General features: G+C 39.8%; 1 protein-coding gene across 3 annotated transcripts in view; it reads right to left on the bottom strand.

Annotated features, from left to right (window-relative positions):
- Positions 1 to 1,736: 1,736 nt before the first annotated feature.
- Positions 1,737 to 16,336, bottom strand: part of UBE4B (ubiquitination factor E4B) — a 40,718-nt gene continuing 26,118 nt past the window's right edge. For all 3 annotated transcript variants that reach the window (XM_063353596.1, XM_063353595.1, XM_063353597.1), the window contains 12 exons: positions 15,962 to 16,100; positions 13,566 to 13,665; positions 12,665 to 12,792; positions 12,175 to 12,273; positions 9,459 to 9,694; positions 8,620 to 8,746; positions 8,174 to 8,318; positions 6,958 to 7,092; positions 6,378 to 6,569; positions 3,884 to 4,058; positions 3,471 to 3,617; positions 1,737 to 3,047 (listed from right to left, as the gene is read on the bottom strand). In XM_063353596.1, coding sequence (XP_063209666.1) covers positions 2,986 to 3,047; positions 3,471 to 3,617; positions 3,884 to 4,058; positions 6,378 to 6,569; positions 6,958 to 7,092; positions 8,174 to 8,318; positions 8,620 to 8,746; positions 9,459 to 9,694; positions 12,175 to 12,273; positions 12,665 to 12,792; positions 13,566 to 13,665; positions 15,962 to 16,100 — 1,685 coding nt within the window. In that variant the 3' untranslated portion in view covers positions 1,737 to 2,985. The remainder of the gene's footprint in view (positions 3,048 to 3,470; positions 3,618 to 3,883; positions 4,059 to 6,377; positions 6,570 to 6,957; positions 7,093 to 8,173; positions 8,319 to 8,619; positions 8,747 to 9,458; positions 9,695 to 12,174; positions 12,274 to 12,664; positions 12,793 to 13,565; positions 13,666 to 15,961; positions 16,101 to 16,336) is intronic.

Consider the following 16,336-nt stretch of genomic DNA (forward strand, 5'->3'; position numbering starts at 1 on the left):
GTATCCAGAGGAAAGCAATATAATGGTACTTTCAGTTGCTCATATTAAAATTATTTCATTAGTCTGCCCAGGAATGCTGAATTTGGGAGACTGTCTGAATTCACACCTTTGAAATACTTGATACCTAGTTCTCCAGATAAAATTTTTTTAGCCACTTAATGTGAGCCTTTGTGTCTTCTGTAATATCTGCATTGACACAGTTTCAAGTGATAAATGGTTCCCATAATTAGACAAAACAGTTCAGTAATGCACTTTGCTATTTATATTCCTCAGCTGAAACTCTGATATGATGGCAGAATAAACATAAAATCAGATTCTGAAGGGCATTGTCTTGATTAACACATCCTATACCAAATGTAAATATTTATGTTTCCTCCTGTCAGACAAGGTTAAGAGAAACATCCTGAATTTGTTCAAACACACCTTTCAGTTGGTACAGGGGAACAAATAAATAAAAAAGAATTTCATTGTATGCTTGCATTAAAGAGAGCTAGGTTCCATACAGATTTTCTGGTAAAACATTTAAATTCCCAACCCTCTTTGATACTAGTTATAACACTTCAAATGTGAAATATCAAGAACTATTAGAGAATACAGACCTCAAGCCCTGTATAGGCTACACTTAGCAATGAGGCTTTTTTTAATTTTAGGACAGATTATTTTTGCTTGCCCTCTTCTCATTTTGTAAGACTGCTCATTGTTTCCACAGCATCTTTATTCACAAAAGGTGGTGGTGTGTCTAATTTATAATAGTTGAAGAAAATTAGAAGAAAACATTTCTTCCATCTTTACAACACATTCCCAATCTATCAATAAAATTACCTTACAGGAAAAAAAACACCCATAATGTGAAACCATAGCAGTTCATTCATCCTCCAGTAAAAAAAAAAAAAAAAAAGAAAAATATATACACCACTGAACAGTTGTCCTCCATATACATAATAAAGTATATGTCCTCCAAATAAAGTATATATTCTGGGATGTTTGTAGAGGTTTCATGCTATAATCCTTAATAAAGAGGTGACAGTGGAACATTTAGGAGTGTTTCTTTATGCAGAAAATAATTACCCCTCTACTAAAAAGGAAAAAACGCACCTTGAAAGTTACAGCTCGCTGCGTACCCTTATAACATGTTCCAAAACCATGAGGGATTTTGATGCTGAGTGACAGCTTGCAGGTAAAAGCACAGCAGACTTGTTCTGTGACTTTGGAAGAGGAGGATTTGAATTTGTGGAAGGAGTGAAGGTTAAGAAATTAAAACTTGTCAACAAACAAGCTTCTCTGTTTTCCCCAAGAGCGGGAAGAAGATTCCAAAGTTTGTGTCTGCATGGACTGTTGGAACACACACACACTGCAGGGGGGAACACAAAAAAAAACCACCCCAAACCAACAACCAAAAAACCCCCAAACCTACTACATCTTCACATTTTAATTTAGAATTACTTGCACCTCTCAAAGGTCAGCACTGGATTATATATAACCTAACTAAAATTCCTCTTGGAGACTGCCACCAACTGTCATGTAGCTATGAATAGGTGTAAGAGTCACCCACTTGGGAACATTCATTAGTTTGAAGTATTACCGATATCTGTGCACACAGAAATTTTTCACATAATTTACTAAGTTATCTCCAGATCCTAAATCACTATCGGCAAACCTGAACTAAGTCACCCAATTGTTTGAATTTTTTTATACTTTCACTGAGACACTTAAAGGAAAGAAAGACAAAGGAAATGTTTTGTGCGAGTGTGTATCATTTATTGTAGTTCAAGAGAGTCAGGAATTGAACAGAAGACACAGCGAAAAACAAAAGAAAAACAACCTTTTTTTCAGACTTAATTTTAAAACACTGTGGTTTCAAATCCTTTTTAAAAAGGAAATTCAAGTATCATATGCAGGGGGCAGTAATACAAAAATGTTTGTGAATTTTTTTTTATTCTTTTTTTAAAAATGTAATTCTACATTTCCTGCACCCTTTCTGCTTTGGTAAGGCCAAGCCATGGATACAAATTGGTACGCAACATAAAAAAAAAAATGACCCCTGCCCCAAACTGCAGCCTCCAAGAGTAAAAGGATCTGCTCTCTGCAGACAAGCTCTAACGGCTCAGAACTCTCATTTAGCATATATTGTATCTGCAGCATTAAAAGAATGGATTTTATTTTTTTAAAAGTCACTGAAATCCTGGTATTCCCAAGCATCTCGTTCATGGCAGCTGTTCTAATGTATTTCTATCTCGAGGCTTTTCAAAAATACCAGAGCATCTAGATCAACATAAAGAAAAGGGACATTTCAAAGAAGAGAAATTAAAATCCATGTGTGAAGTCTTTGCTTTTTTGAAGTTATCCTTGTGTCTAACACCAATTAAAAACCAAATATGCAAATATGTGTAATATAAAAATACGATCCCAAGATTAACACTTTGTTGCAGGCACAGTTATCGCACAGAATATGTTCTTTTGAGGGCAGGGGAATGATTTTGATTCACAGGGATATTTTTTTTGCATTACAAAAAAAAAAAAAAAGACAGCAGTGCAGGATTGATGGGTGGAAGAGGAAGAAGGGAGGGAAAGAGAGAAAAGTTACTTTAGCAGCAAAATGTCCAAGGTTCTAACCACAATCAAATTAATGGATATCTGGCTGTAAAAAATAAGGTTGAAGGGATGCTGCCCTGATCCATTCATCTTTGCTAAAATAATTCAGCTGTAAAAACTCCAAAATGTGACATATTGAAGGACAGTTTTGTAACATAAGCAACTTCCTAGCTTGTCCTCCATGTTATTGACCATCGTTATCACTTAAATATATGTACAAGAATTAAGCCGCTTTTCTCCTCGTCGACATGCTCCTGGTCACTACTGCAAGCCAGTGCCAGTGGGCGTGCTAATCCCATCTATAGCCATCCAAGTGTATCTGTTCCGCTATTACCAGAACAGCCCACGCCCCCGTTCTGCCCGTTGGTGTTGGCGTGCACTGCAAGGGAATTTTTAATGGTCAGCATTCTGCTTGTCTCTCATCCAGGCTTGGATTTGCTCTTTAAGTTCTGGCACTAATAACATAAAGAAGAGGAAAAGAAATAAAAAAAAAAAGAATTATTAAGTTAGCAGTTGAATTATTTAGTAATACTACTACAAGGAAGCTCTGCATAACCAATAGCAATTTCTTTTCTAGAAACCTGATAAGGAATGTCTACTACTATTTTCTTCTCTACCGATATATTTTCTGCACAGCTTTGAGTAAATGAGTTACTCTTTTACCTACCATAACAGTATCATTTTGCCCGGTAGTTATGAAAGCAAGGGTGTGGGTTTTTTCCCCAGAAAAAGGAAAACCAAAAGGAACAAACTCTTCTGCACAAGTTGAGACGAAAGAAACATTACCTCTACACTATCTTCTGAAAGTGTATGGAACAAACTGCACACAATTTGCTTCCCCCAGCCAACAGTTCCATTGCTAACTCTTAAACGGATACCTGGTTCCAGCATATTTTCTGTCAGCGTCTGGCGATTGAAAGGATCAGTGGAAGAGTTCAACAGATGCCTCAGGATGATTGACCTGTCCATAATAGTTCCAGATGGCAACCTCACGGGATCAGTCATGAGAGTGTCCATAAGTGGATCTGAGGGCACAAGTGTCTCCTCATTAAATTGAGGACAATAGCTACAAGTTCTATCTGCACACAAAAATACAGTACAATCCCAGGGAAAAAACAAACCAAAGAAACTCTTAACTCTATTTACTTAACTATTTAATTGAAATAGAGCAGGATGTAGGGCTTCATAAATGATACATAGTTTCTATTTATAGATACTCTTACTTGGAATCAAAGTAACAAACCAAATCCCTCTTCTCCTAAAAAGTCAGGATTTAGAAAACCCAACTTGCCTCTGAATTCATCCGGAGCATCGCTGTAATCGATTTCTGCACGGGCATTCTTGGCAACAATTTCCTCCACTTTCTCTGCCAGCAGTTTGAATTTCTCTATTGCTATGGTTGACTTGATTCCAGCCTTTCTCATCTTTGAGATAACCTCCTCAAAGAGCTCTTTACTGTAGGACCTCTACAAGCAAAGCATAAAAAGCCAACTTTGCTGAGTTGTTCTATCTTAACACGCCATAAAAATTCTAAAGATCTTTTAATGCATTTTTAAAACTTCAGAAGGAGGGGATCAATGAAACCGCAACATTATGTCAGACAGAAAAGCAGCATGCAGATAACATTTCATCTAGCACCAAAATGTCAACTTTGGGGTAGACTTGTGCTTTTTACTGATCATCACCACCGTAGAACTGTTCAGAACACCAAAAAAAAAAAAAAAAAAGGAAAAAAGGCAACATCACCTAATCGAAATGAATAAGACACTCAGAGAGGCTGACTATAATTATTAGGGTTGTTCCTTAGACAAAACAGCTGTCTTGCCACTCCTGTCTATTCTTGTCTTCACAAGTCTTGGCTGAAAATACAGCATAAAATGAAAAGCTCTCATGAGTTCTTAACTTCTCTGATAATGCGTAAGGCAGTACTGGGAAAGAAGTGATTCTTTCTCCTAACACAAACAAAACCAAACAAAAATCCCAGCCCCTGATGTTGCAAAAATAGTATGGCAAATCCCAGGGAACTAAAACTTGCCGGAAACCTGCCAATTGGTGCAGTAAGAACTATGCAGCTACATAGTACAGCATCCAGAGAGACCAAATGCACATCCCATAATTTCAACTGAAGCAAGCACTGCTTTCATGGAAAAAAAAAATAGGCAAGGACTTTTGAAAGCTGCTTATGTTCTAAAGACACCATTTTCTTTTAAGTTCACAATACCATGTTTTGATATAAGGCTTTTAAGAAAAATTGTTATTTACACTGCAGTGCAAGGCTGAATTAAATGACAAAACAAAACACATTAAGTCTAACAGATTTTCTATTTTCCTTGAGGATTTTAAGATGTTCAACACGGCCCTACTTCTTTCATCTACACTATATCGCACCAAGAAATACCATTCACTGCTCTGGACACACAGTGCCCACCCAAACTCCTTTCTAGTCCCCAAAGGAGACCAGAACTATGGCAATATGCCCAGGGCTTTATAAACGTTTTCAGATTCCTTCTAATACGTGCCAGGATTGGCAAACGGGGGATGTATCAAAATGCTTTAGAGAGACCCTGCCATGATCAAGCAACTTTTTGTTTGTTTTGTTTTGGTTTTTCCCCTCCTAATACCAGTAGCCATTACCCAACAGTGCATTTCCTTGGTGTTTCTTTCCTGTCATTGACAGTTTCCAAGATACTAGTCACTCCCCCGCCTTTTTATGAAGGGCTACTTTGTTAATTAAGCTTTATTCCAGTTCCCACACCAGCAGGCTTCTTTCTTTTTAATCCCTATGTCATTGCTGTGCATTTTGCCGTGGCTAGCATCGATGAATGAATGATGGATAACATTCTTACCCCCATGTACACTGAACAGCATAAAAAAATACACTGCACGCTCATTAGACACGTGCAAACACATAAGGTCTGTTTTGGAAGTGTTACTGATGTTATCTGCAATGATCAGAACTTAAGTAATTACAGAAAAAAGATCATGTTTTTTGTAGACATGCACTAGACATGCAAATACAGCTTCACATATTGTCAAGCAGCTTCCACTAGAATTTCAAGTAGCCACCGAGAACATTTTTTTCCTCTAGATTTTGAAAAGTTTGTATTATAAGACACGGGCACAGACAGATGCGATTCTCTAGTTCAACAGCTTTACAGGAACAGAAGTGAGCGATACCTTATCTACCTTAAGAATTAGCATTCTGCTCTGAAGACTACCATGAGGAGTTCAAAGGTGTCTCACATGTGTTGCGTTTTGTCAGTTTATTACACAGCCATTTAATAAGAGGAAAGGGAATACCATTTGGAAGCTGTTAATCTAGAAAGTGAACTTTGGATTGTTAAACGGGGCTTTTGCTCTCAGGCCCAGCCCTGCCTGTTTCACATGTTCTTGATGAGGAACGGGGGGAGGGAGTCAAAACTCTTTGTATGTTTCAGTTTTCCCACTTGCAAAATTAGGACAAAGTACTTCTGCTAATTTACCAGGAGGCTGTAGCTAGTAAGTGACTAACGCTCAGGAAACTTCCTATGCATGTGAAGTGCTGGAGAAATTTATGTGTGTCTATAGGTTTGCAAAACACTTTGAAAACCTACCCATCTACAAAGAGCAGACAGAATACAAACATAAGTGATCTGCTGAAAGAAAACAAACTGGAAACATATACAATAGAAATCAGGTGGCAGCATAAAAGTAGGATGAAACTCTTCTAGAGAATTCTGCAGAGTCCACAGAATGTCTGTCCACAGTGCTTTTGCCCTTAGTCCCCTCATCTTTTTGGAGCTCACCTGATCATCAGCAATCGCTTTAGCAAAGCGAGCACAATCTAGCTGTAGATAAATGTCAGTCAGTTGGTCCAACAGCTTCTTTGGTTCAAACCCATATTTCTCAGGGTTTTCCACTTTCAGGTCACGGCACTTGGGGCCACAGAGTTGCTGTAAGTTAAAGTTCAACATAGCGGCCAATCGCGGTCCAAGTTCCTACAAGGCCAAAGTAAAACACAGATCACAGCATGAAGGCAGTGATAAAGAAGATTATCACTAGATTTGCATACAGCAAGATCAGGAATTAACTAATTAACTAATAAAATTATCGTTTTGTAGGCTTGCAGGAAGCATCTTTTCTTTATGCATGTTTTCCATTAAAAGAAAAAATATGCAAACAGCTTCTGTCTGGAAGGATCACACCATCTCAGTGACTCAGGTGATGCTCTTAACATCAAGTAACTTCAACAGCAATTAAATTTCAATGAGTTGCAGAAAGGGGAGGAGAATGGAGACAAAGGGCTACCAAACATTTCCACGTTATTATCCAACATGAGAGACATTAGAGAAGCCAGAAACAAAGTTAAACCTAAGCAGGACTTACAGGTCTGAGAAAAGGCTTTTGAACCTGCTTGGTAAGGATATGGAACATATCAACAGTTTCTGTTGCCAGGGCAAGATATGAACGAGACACACGCTCATCCTGAGCTAGCTGCGACTGCCGAGCCTGTTGCTGATCCTAGAAAATAAACATTCAGTAGTTACAAGTCCATAGAACTTCCTACATCATCACCCATCAACACCGTAACAGCCATAACGCTAACACGGTCTAGACAGATAGAACAGACTGTGATACAAATCCATATGCGATACATTTTTCAATTTAAGGTACAGCTCACTTTTACTACCTAATACTAAATGAAAGCCTGCACCAATTTTCCAGAATTCTGTAACACTAAAAACAAATGCAAACGATGTCACAAGACTCCACAGTTATTGAGTCTGTTTACATCCTGTAACTGCTCCTCACAGCTGCAGAACTGGCTTATGCTTCCTTTCCATCCAAATGCTAATATTTCTAAAACCAGCTTGGGACCTGAGAGTCCAGTGAGGTTCTCTCTAATTTATGCACCATTATAAGTAATGAACACTCCACACTGGCACCGTCTGGAGATGATGTTCCAGCTCTTTGTGTCACTACAGTAACGCCTTTACCTTGCTAGCAGGCAGAAACAGGAATAAAGGCTTCAGAAGAACAAACCAGAATAATTTTAACAAACAAGATCTTTATAGCTTTTCTTTTCAAAGCCTTTTTTTTTTTTAAAATCAATAACTTTAAAATAGAAATGCCTGACATTGGTGAGTCAACACACACAATTATTGTTTAATCAGGCTAAGGTCTGAGGTATAGGACTCTAATTGTCAGCATCGAATCTACCCAGGATCAATGCATTAACAACATAAAAGCTTCTATTCCTTGAAGTCAATTCAACTGGCGAGCATCTTCCAAAACCTCCTTCAAGAAGGTTAGGGTCTCAATTTCTCCACTTAGAATTAAGTGCACAGTAATTTCAAACTTTATGCTATTTCCACTTCACACCCCACTCTTTGCCAGCCACAACATAACTACACAGAATGATGTTTTTTGCAGAATGTCATCCAGAGTGACGACGGCCATACTGGCAGCAAGAAAAAGCATCGAGAACTGCTTCTCGTGAGCAGCTCTTTGGTGCTGCCCCTTATTAAAAGGTTCTTTTAATGGTCTTGTATTAAAAAATCAAAAATAAGTAAAGGGCACTTTAAAAACCAGCTCTGTTCACCCTGGGCAGCAGGTCCCATTGTTCTTTATTCTTCATCTCCTCTTGCACTTCATGGATACGTTTTAGGGACTCCAGACTCTCATCCAGCAAGAAAGTTGTGTCATTTATCAGCATGTTGATGTAGCGAACAAACTGCTTCCCAGAGCTGAAAACATCGAAACACAGTTATGGCAGCAGTAGAGTAGATGGGCGTGCAGAGCAGCCTGCAACCCCAGCAACACTCCTCCTGCACTGTATATTTCCAACAACGATCCCATTCCCCATGCCAAGTTGATCGTGGTGCCCATTGCTCAGTTTAGCAACGCTCCAGTTCTACTGGAAGGAGTTGCCATTTAAGATACAATGGAAAGCAGCATCACCCATTCCCAAAGGCAATGACCTCCTCCAGCCATTGCCTGAGCAGCTTGCATGACAGTAAGCGGCATCATGCACAATTTCTTACTCACTTGAACTCTTCCATAAATGTACCATGGTGAGCTATATTCTGCCAGAGGCTTTTGAAAATAGTGCTGATGTGGTAGCGGATCGTAAACTTGTCATAGAATTCACTAGTGGCTCCAGTATGTTCAACATCTGGAAAAGAAAACAGATCCCGGAAATTAAATCAAAACTCTTTCCCACCAGGATTCACCTGCACGCACTACCTCTCTCCCTTACTGCCTGCACTGTGATGAGCTTCAAGCACCAAGCTTTAAAAGATTAAATTCAATGCCCATTCGTAAGTCTCCATCTTAGTCCCCATTAAAAGAAACATTGTGCATTTTACTAATCCAGAACCAACATCATTTCTGGAGAAAAACCCTCAGAAAACAAAACTTTCTATCTAGTCAACTCCACCCTGCTCTTCGTCCCACAGTCTAAAATTTCATTAAGAAAACTCTGGGAACACTGCAAAAATACTTGGTTTTATGGGTGCAAAGCCCTTTTGAAGCATCCAAATCTACAGGAGTAGCAAAACCACAGTCAGAAGATTTAAAATCCCAATATTGCCTTACAAAACAAACAAAAACCTTCCAGTTTGGAATCCAAACACCACAAAAAACAATTGTCACGTTAATCTACAGTGCTACTGCACAGCAGCTTGTGGAAGGACTAGAGTTCTCAAGGTTCCATCTAGTGCTATTCCCCCGATTCCTGAGCAACAAAGCCTCACCTTTACAAGACCCAAGATCTACCTGGGTTGTTTTTTGGGGTTTTGTTTGTTTTTTAAAGGTTACAACAGCCTTTTGCCTTGTAATACTCATTGCTTACTGTACACTCACTGAAGTATAGACAAAGAACTTACCAGTGTAAAACTTCATCAAGGAGGGGACTAACAATTTAGTGGAGAGAGGATGATTCTCAATCATTTCAAAGAACTTTTGCGTCCGGGGCTGAACAGCTGGATTTGTCATGAACATCACTTCCACCAGCTTGGCTACTAAGTAAGGATTTCGGATGTAGTTCTGGTTGCACAGCATCACAACAAGGAACATCACTATGTCCTGAGTACAGGGCTCATAAAGCACCTGAGGAGCATATCTGAAAAGAGGGAGACAAGGAAAGCAAAATGAAAAACCCCAGCCCTGTACTGTCTACAGATGATTTATCACATACATCAAGTAAGTTCAGATAACTCATTAGCAACAGGAAATGTTTAGTCATTTTATCATAATTTCCCATCGTTCCTTACAGAAACTAGATTTTTTACTCTTCCAAAAGGTCTTGCCAGCTCTTCACTACTGGAAGCTAGTTTGGCCACTAACATTAAGGACAACAAAAAAAGTTTTTATAAATACATCAACAAAAAGAGAGCCAGGGAGAATCTCCATCCCTTACTGGATGCAGGGGGGAAAGTTGTAACCAATGACGAGGAGAAGGCTGAGATACTTCATGCCTTCTTTGCCTCCATCTTCAATAGTCAGACCAGCTATTCCCAGGGTGTTCAACCTCCTGAGCTGGAAGATAAGAATGGAGAGCAGAACAACCCACCCACAATCGAGGAGGAAGTAGTCAATGATCTGCTTCTGCACCTAGACGTACATAAGTCTATGGGGCCGGATGGGATTCACCTAAGAGTACTCAGGGAGCTGGCGGGAGAGATCACCAAGCCCCTCTCCATCATTTATCAACAGTCTTGGTCAACAGGGGAGGTACCAGATGACTGGAGGGTGGCTAACGTGACGCCCATCTACAAGAAGGGTCAGAAGGAGGATCCGGGAAACTACAGGCCTGTCAGCCTGACCTCGGTACCAGGAAAGATCATGGAGAGGATCATCTTGAGTGAGCTCTCACAGCAAGTGCAGGGCAGCCAAGGGATCAGGGCCAGCCAGCATGGGTTTAGGAAAGGGAGGTCCTGCTTAACCAACCTGATCTCTTTCTATGACCATGCAACCTGCCTTCTGGATGCGGGGAAGGCTATGGACATTGTCTATCTGGACTTTGGTAAGGCCTTTGACACCGTCCCCCACAGCATTCTCCTGGAGAAGCTGGCGAATCATGGCATAGACAAGTGTACTCTTCACTGGGTAAAAAACAGGCTGGATGGCTGTGCCCAGAGAGTTGTGATTAATGGGGTGAAATCTTCTTGGCGGCCGGTCACCACTGGTGTCCCTCAGGGCTCAGTTTTGGGGTCAGTTTTGTTTAACATCTTTATCAATGATCTGGATGAGGGGATTGAGTGCACCCTCAGTAAGTTTGGAGATGACACCAAACTAGGTGGGAACGTTGATCTGCTTGAGGGTAGGAAGGCTCTACAGAGGGACCTGGACAGACTGCATCGATGGGCCAAGGCCAACTGTATGAGGTTTAATAAGGCCAAGTGCCGGGTCCTGCATTTCAGTCACAACAACCCCAAACAACACTACAGGCTTGGGGAAGAGTGGCTAGAAAGCTGCCCGGCAGAAAAGGACCTGGGGGTGATGGCAGACAGCCAGCTTAACATGAGCCAGCAGTGTGCCCAAGTGGCTAAGGAGAGCGACCAGGCTGGGGAGGGGTCTGGAGACCAGGGTATATGAGGAGAGGCTGAGGGAGCTGGGCATGTTTAGCTTGGAGAAGAGGAGGCTGAGGGGAGACCTCACTGCCCTCTACAACTACCTGAAAGGAGGGTGTAGAGAGGTGGGTGTTGGCCTCTTCTCCCATGTAAATAATGACAGGACCAGAGGAAATGGTCTGAAGTTGCGGCAGGGGAGGTTTAGATTAGATATTAGGAAGAATTACTTCACTGAAAGAGTGGTCAGGCACTGGAACAGCCTGCCCAGGGAGGGGGTTGAGTCACCATCCCTAGAGGTGTTTAAGAAACGTCTAGATGTGGCACTTCAGGGCATGTTCTAGTGGCAGAGATTGTAGGGTGTTTGGTTGGACTCTGTGATCTCAAAGGTCCTTTCCAACCATGAAGATTCTATGATTCTAAGCTGAATTTTAGCCTGAAACACTATCGTATTCTTTTGTTGTTGAAGTACCACTATAACAGCACCTCAGGAAGGGAAGAGCAAACATCTCCTGATCACATAACACAGCAAAGTCTGAATCTGAAGGCACATTTTCAGGAAGAAAGTGTCCAGCTTCAGAACTCCAGGATCACTTCTGAAGACTATTCATGCCCGTCTAAGCTCCTAGAACTATACAAATGCATTTCATGCCAGCAAATTTATAAATGGAGGTATTTTCTACTTATTAATCTAAGACTTCTTAAAATTATTCTTCTAGGGATGATTTAACATATCATGAGATCAAAAGGACTCAGCAAACTCCAAACCATAAAGAAAATTCTTGGGGGGATGGAAGCAAAAAGCCTTCGACTTTCTTCCAAGAAAAAAAAAATCAGGTTAGAAGGGACTCTGGAGCTCATCTAGGCATTATATCCGCAGCAATGCCTGCCAATCTTATGGCTGTTGTTAAAAAACAGAGCATTAACTACAGAATAGCTGGGAAACTACTTTCGCACCCCAAATTTACATGCACACCACCCATTACAGGGGTAAATGGTAGTACTAATTTCTTTTTGATATTGCTTTACTTACTGTACAATAAAAAATAAAAATTCAGCAACATCTTCCACGTAAAACTCTGGCAATGCTGCAAATACCTTCGGAACTTCAGGAGTTAAAGGCAATTTTATGCTGCAGAATAAAAGAGACAACAAACAGGACAGTAAAATAGCAGGGTTAAGTCAAAAGTGTCACGAGCTCTATTACGGAATTCTCCTATGGGAACACTTTACAAGAGTTCTGAAACTGATTTTTTTTAGAGCCATGTCACTACTTCAAGTACACTAAAAATACCCGAGGGCTGATCCCCCCTCAACCGAGCCTTAAACTATAAATAAGACATATATTCCATGCAAGAATGTACGTCACTGACATAAATAAAGTAACAGTCACGTAAAAATACAGATACTGCAAAAAAACCCAACATCACCACTAAAACTCTAGAACTGCTAAATTCAGTAAATAATTTAACATGATCCAAGAAATCTTTGATACAGTTTACACGGACTATCCTGATACTCACTTGGGATAGGCAGGGTCAAGAATGCGAAGCATCAGCTGAATCACCATGCCATAGAAATTCAGGCATCTCCTGAGAAAGTTTTCATCCAGCAAGCCAGCATCCGCACAAGCCTTGCACCTCACCAGTTTCTGCAGAATATACATACAAAAACTAATCCAGGGGAAGATAACATAAAAGGAAGGTCAGTCTATCCAAACTAATCAATACATCTATGAATTAGGACAATTGTACAATGGTGTCTTCTTAAAATATGCCCTTATTTGAAGAAAACAGGGCACTTAAGCCCCAACATATAAAGAAAAATGTGCACATAATTCAGAGTTGCAAGGAGAGTGGAGTCTTTTACAAGGAGCCTTTATGGGAACAGTGAAAGAAATAACAGAGGTATCAAAGTGGGAAAATGTGCAATTAAAGTAATTTTGGTGATACAGTTCAGGAAATTTGTTTCAATTTATACTAGGAAGACCTAAACGGGACAGACCTTCAAAAGAGAGGACCCCAGCATACACAACTTTGCAAGAATTCTACATGAGATGAGGGACGCGAGAGTTCCACCTCCATCTTGGGCATGGATTGTGCATGCACAACTACCCATGAACAAACCACAATCCCTTTGCTGTTCTCTCTCCAATAAAAGTGGTATTATCTTCTTTCTGAGGAATACTGGCTAAGTTATTCTTGGTGTTACTTTGAATTTTGAATTCACCATTAATGTTTTATTGTATCATGACCACCATCTAGCGCAGTCAAAAATGTTTTAACAAGCTCATGTCGTTCATCGATTCAAACCCACCATTTTCAAGAAGCATCAGTGCAAGTTACATTTAAACATTAGGACACAAAGTGAACATACAGGCAGGCTGACAGCGGCACTTAGTCGAGAACTGAATCACTTACAAACCTTAAGCTGTGTCTTGCAACGCTTCAGCATTTCTCGATGCCTGGTAGCCAGAGGAGAATCCTTCCATTGACTTTCATTGTTTTTCAAATCTTCAACAGTCCTGAAAACCACATGCAATAATTAGATATTATGACAGAGAGGATACGTACTGCCATCTACAAGGCACTTAACCTACTTATCTGCTAGATACAGAGGAAATATGGAGAAGAAAAATGGGGTAAAAAGCTAATAATTTTCATAGAAGTTACCCATCATCATAATAAGAAAAGTAAATTGCTTTTGTAAATGCAGACTGAACATCTGCACAGTGTGCATTCAAAGGCATGACATACACTAGCTCCAACATACACACCTGTCAGAAATCAGAACAGTGGAAAAAAAAAAGAGGATGAAACACAGAAGGGATTTCTCCTGTCTGACAAACTAATTTTATCCACTGTATAAAAAAAGAGTATTTGCCTTATTTTTTCAAACTGAAGTCTACAGTCACTCTAAAGGAAGGTTAAAAGGATATTATTAAAATTAACCCAAAGACAAAGAAAGGCCAGTGAAGTTAACAACAAGATATTTGGCGATCTCATTTGTCTTCTAGTATCAGAAAGGAAAATGGAAAAGAGAATCGGCTAAGGAAGAAAAAGGCAAGATTAACTAGAAACGTCTTCCCTTTCCCAAGGTACAAGTCTGCATCTTGTGTGTCTTCCCACTTTCCACCACTGTAAATGATTTTTTGCAGTTTTTTCTACCCTTCTCATGCTCCACTTCCCATAAAGGCCAGGTTTGCAGAGGAGTACAACACGTGAACAGCCTGTAGTCCCCTGTCAGTGTAAGGACCAGTAAATCAAGGTGGTTGATTTACCTGCCCCTCTCCTACCCATCTTCTCACTTTGCCCCACAGAAGAGAAAACTTAAATGTACATTACACACACCATTTACATTTTAAAAAGCCTACGTATTCCCATATATTCATCCTTTTCAGGAAGGGCAGCTGATTGGAACAAAACTCAACATACTGTATGAATATATATATATTCAACTATACGAATACTCTAAACACGAATTCTTTTCCACATGAATCTCTGCCTACAGCAGAAAAATATCCCATCTAATTTCTTTATTCCCAACATCTAATTACATTGCCCAATGCTGCAAGCAACTAAGCAATTGATGGAAAATGCTGAACACTAAGCTCCTATTGATGTCAGCCAAGAGCTCTTCACTCCGCACTGTTAGATGGAGATTGCTGCATAAGCAACTCCTTTGCAACAATTCTAAATAAGGAAAAAGCAGCAATTCCCTTTTCAAGCCAAATGTATGGCTTATTTGCAAGTAATCCACAGCCTTTTTTATATGACAATACTTTTTTCTTTTTTTAAGATGAAAATACTTTTTTTTTCTTTAAGATATACCAACTCTTCCTGCTCCGTTCTCTGCAGCTTCTCAGGTTCTTGGCCTGCATGTGCTTTAAAAACTAAAAATTAAATCACTACGAATGCAGTCCAAAAATCCTGTAATGAACTCATGGTACTACTGCCAAGGAACATTTACCAAAATGCAATGAGTGCAATTATAAACAATGGAAAATACTGATGATACAAAAACTGTTCTAATTTTAACAGAGTATTCTTCGAGGTTTAACAACTATAAAAGTCTGTTTGAGTTTATGCCAAGAGAAATGGAAAACAGCAGTATCTTCATGTCAACATCATAACTTCTATTTATATTTTTTAAAATGGTAAACCACGTGCTGAATTACATGTACACCAACAATATTAAAAGTTTATTGCTGAAGCTTCTCCTGCTTCCCCAAGGGTATGACATGTTATCCCACCTCAGAAGCCAGGGAGAAAAATGTAAATATCTTCCAGGACATACCAAACAGCACAGGCACCAACTAACGACGTCTTGTTTCTGAAGTCACAAGTCATCTACAATGACTGGATTGTAAGACATGGAACTTTATATGTACTCCTACAGCTACGTCAAGGAGCCTGAGGCACTGGATGTCCACACACCATCAACCACATCACACAGTAAGTTATAACAAACAGTGTTAAGTAATGTCATGAATGCTAAAATGCTCTGAAGACAATTCAACTGTCTTTTAAATAGAATGGTCTTCTCACCAATTTGAGCTGCCTTGTGTAACCAATATCCTCCATCCCATTACTATTTGAATTCCTGATTCAAGCTACTGTCCCTCAACATAAGCAAAAATCCGTAAGGGCCAAAAGCAGCAGATTAACAAATAGTTAAGATGATCCGTACTGAGCAGCAGTTTTACCCAGATTGTCATTCTAATTCCCATTAAGTTTATAGGAGTTGCCATCACGGTGAGAAGATGATGTTGCCAGGATGCTAAGACTCTCGGATGTGCTAGATAATTAACAACTTCTAACCTGTTGAGTTCCCTGATGGCCCGCAGTCTACGTATGTACCGACGACAGCTTGGCAAGATTGAGAGATGATGGGCATGCAGGGTTAGGAAGAAACATTCTGTTGGGAATTTCGGCTCAGAGAATGGAGACGGATCCCTGTCTAGAAAACAAACAAACAAGCAAGCAGTACAGGTGAATAAATTAAAAAATGAACTGTCTTACTAGGGGTGAGACCTTGAACTCAACTTTCTTTAAAACAAGTAAGAGCAGACAGCATCAAGAATAAACATTTAGGAATAGGGGAATTATTTGCTGGAATTAAGTACTTCTGTGTACATCCAGTATCAAAAACTGAAGGCAGAGTAAATGCTTAACACATCTCACTAAGAGTACTCA

Source organism: Chroicocephalus ridibundus, chromosome 16 (genome assembly GCF_963924245.1).
Source record: "Chroicocephalus ridibundus chromosome 16, bChrRid1.1, whole genome shotgun sequence".
Lineage (NCBI taxonomy): Eukaryota > Metazoa > Chordata > Aves > Charadriiformes > Laridae > Chroicocephalus > Chroicocephalus ridibundus.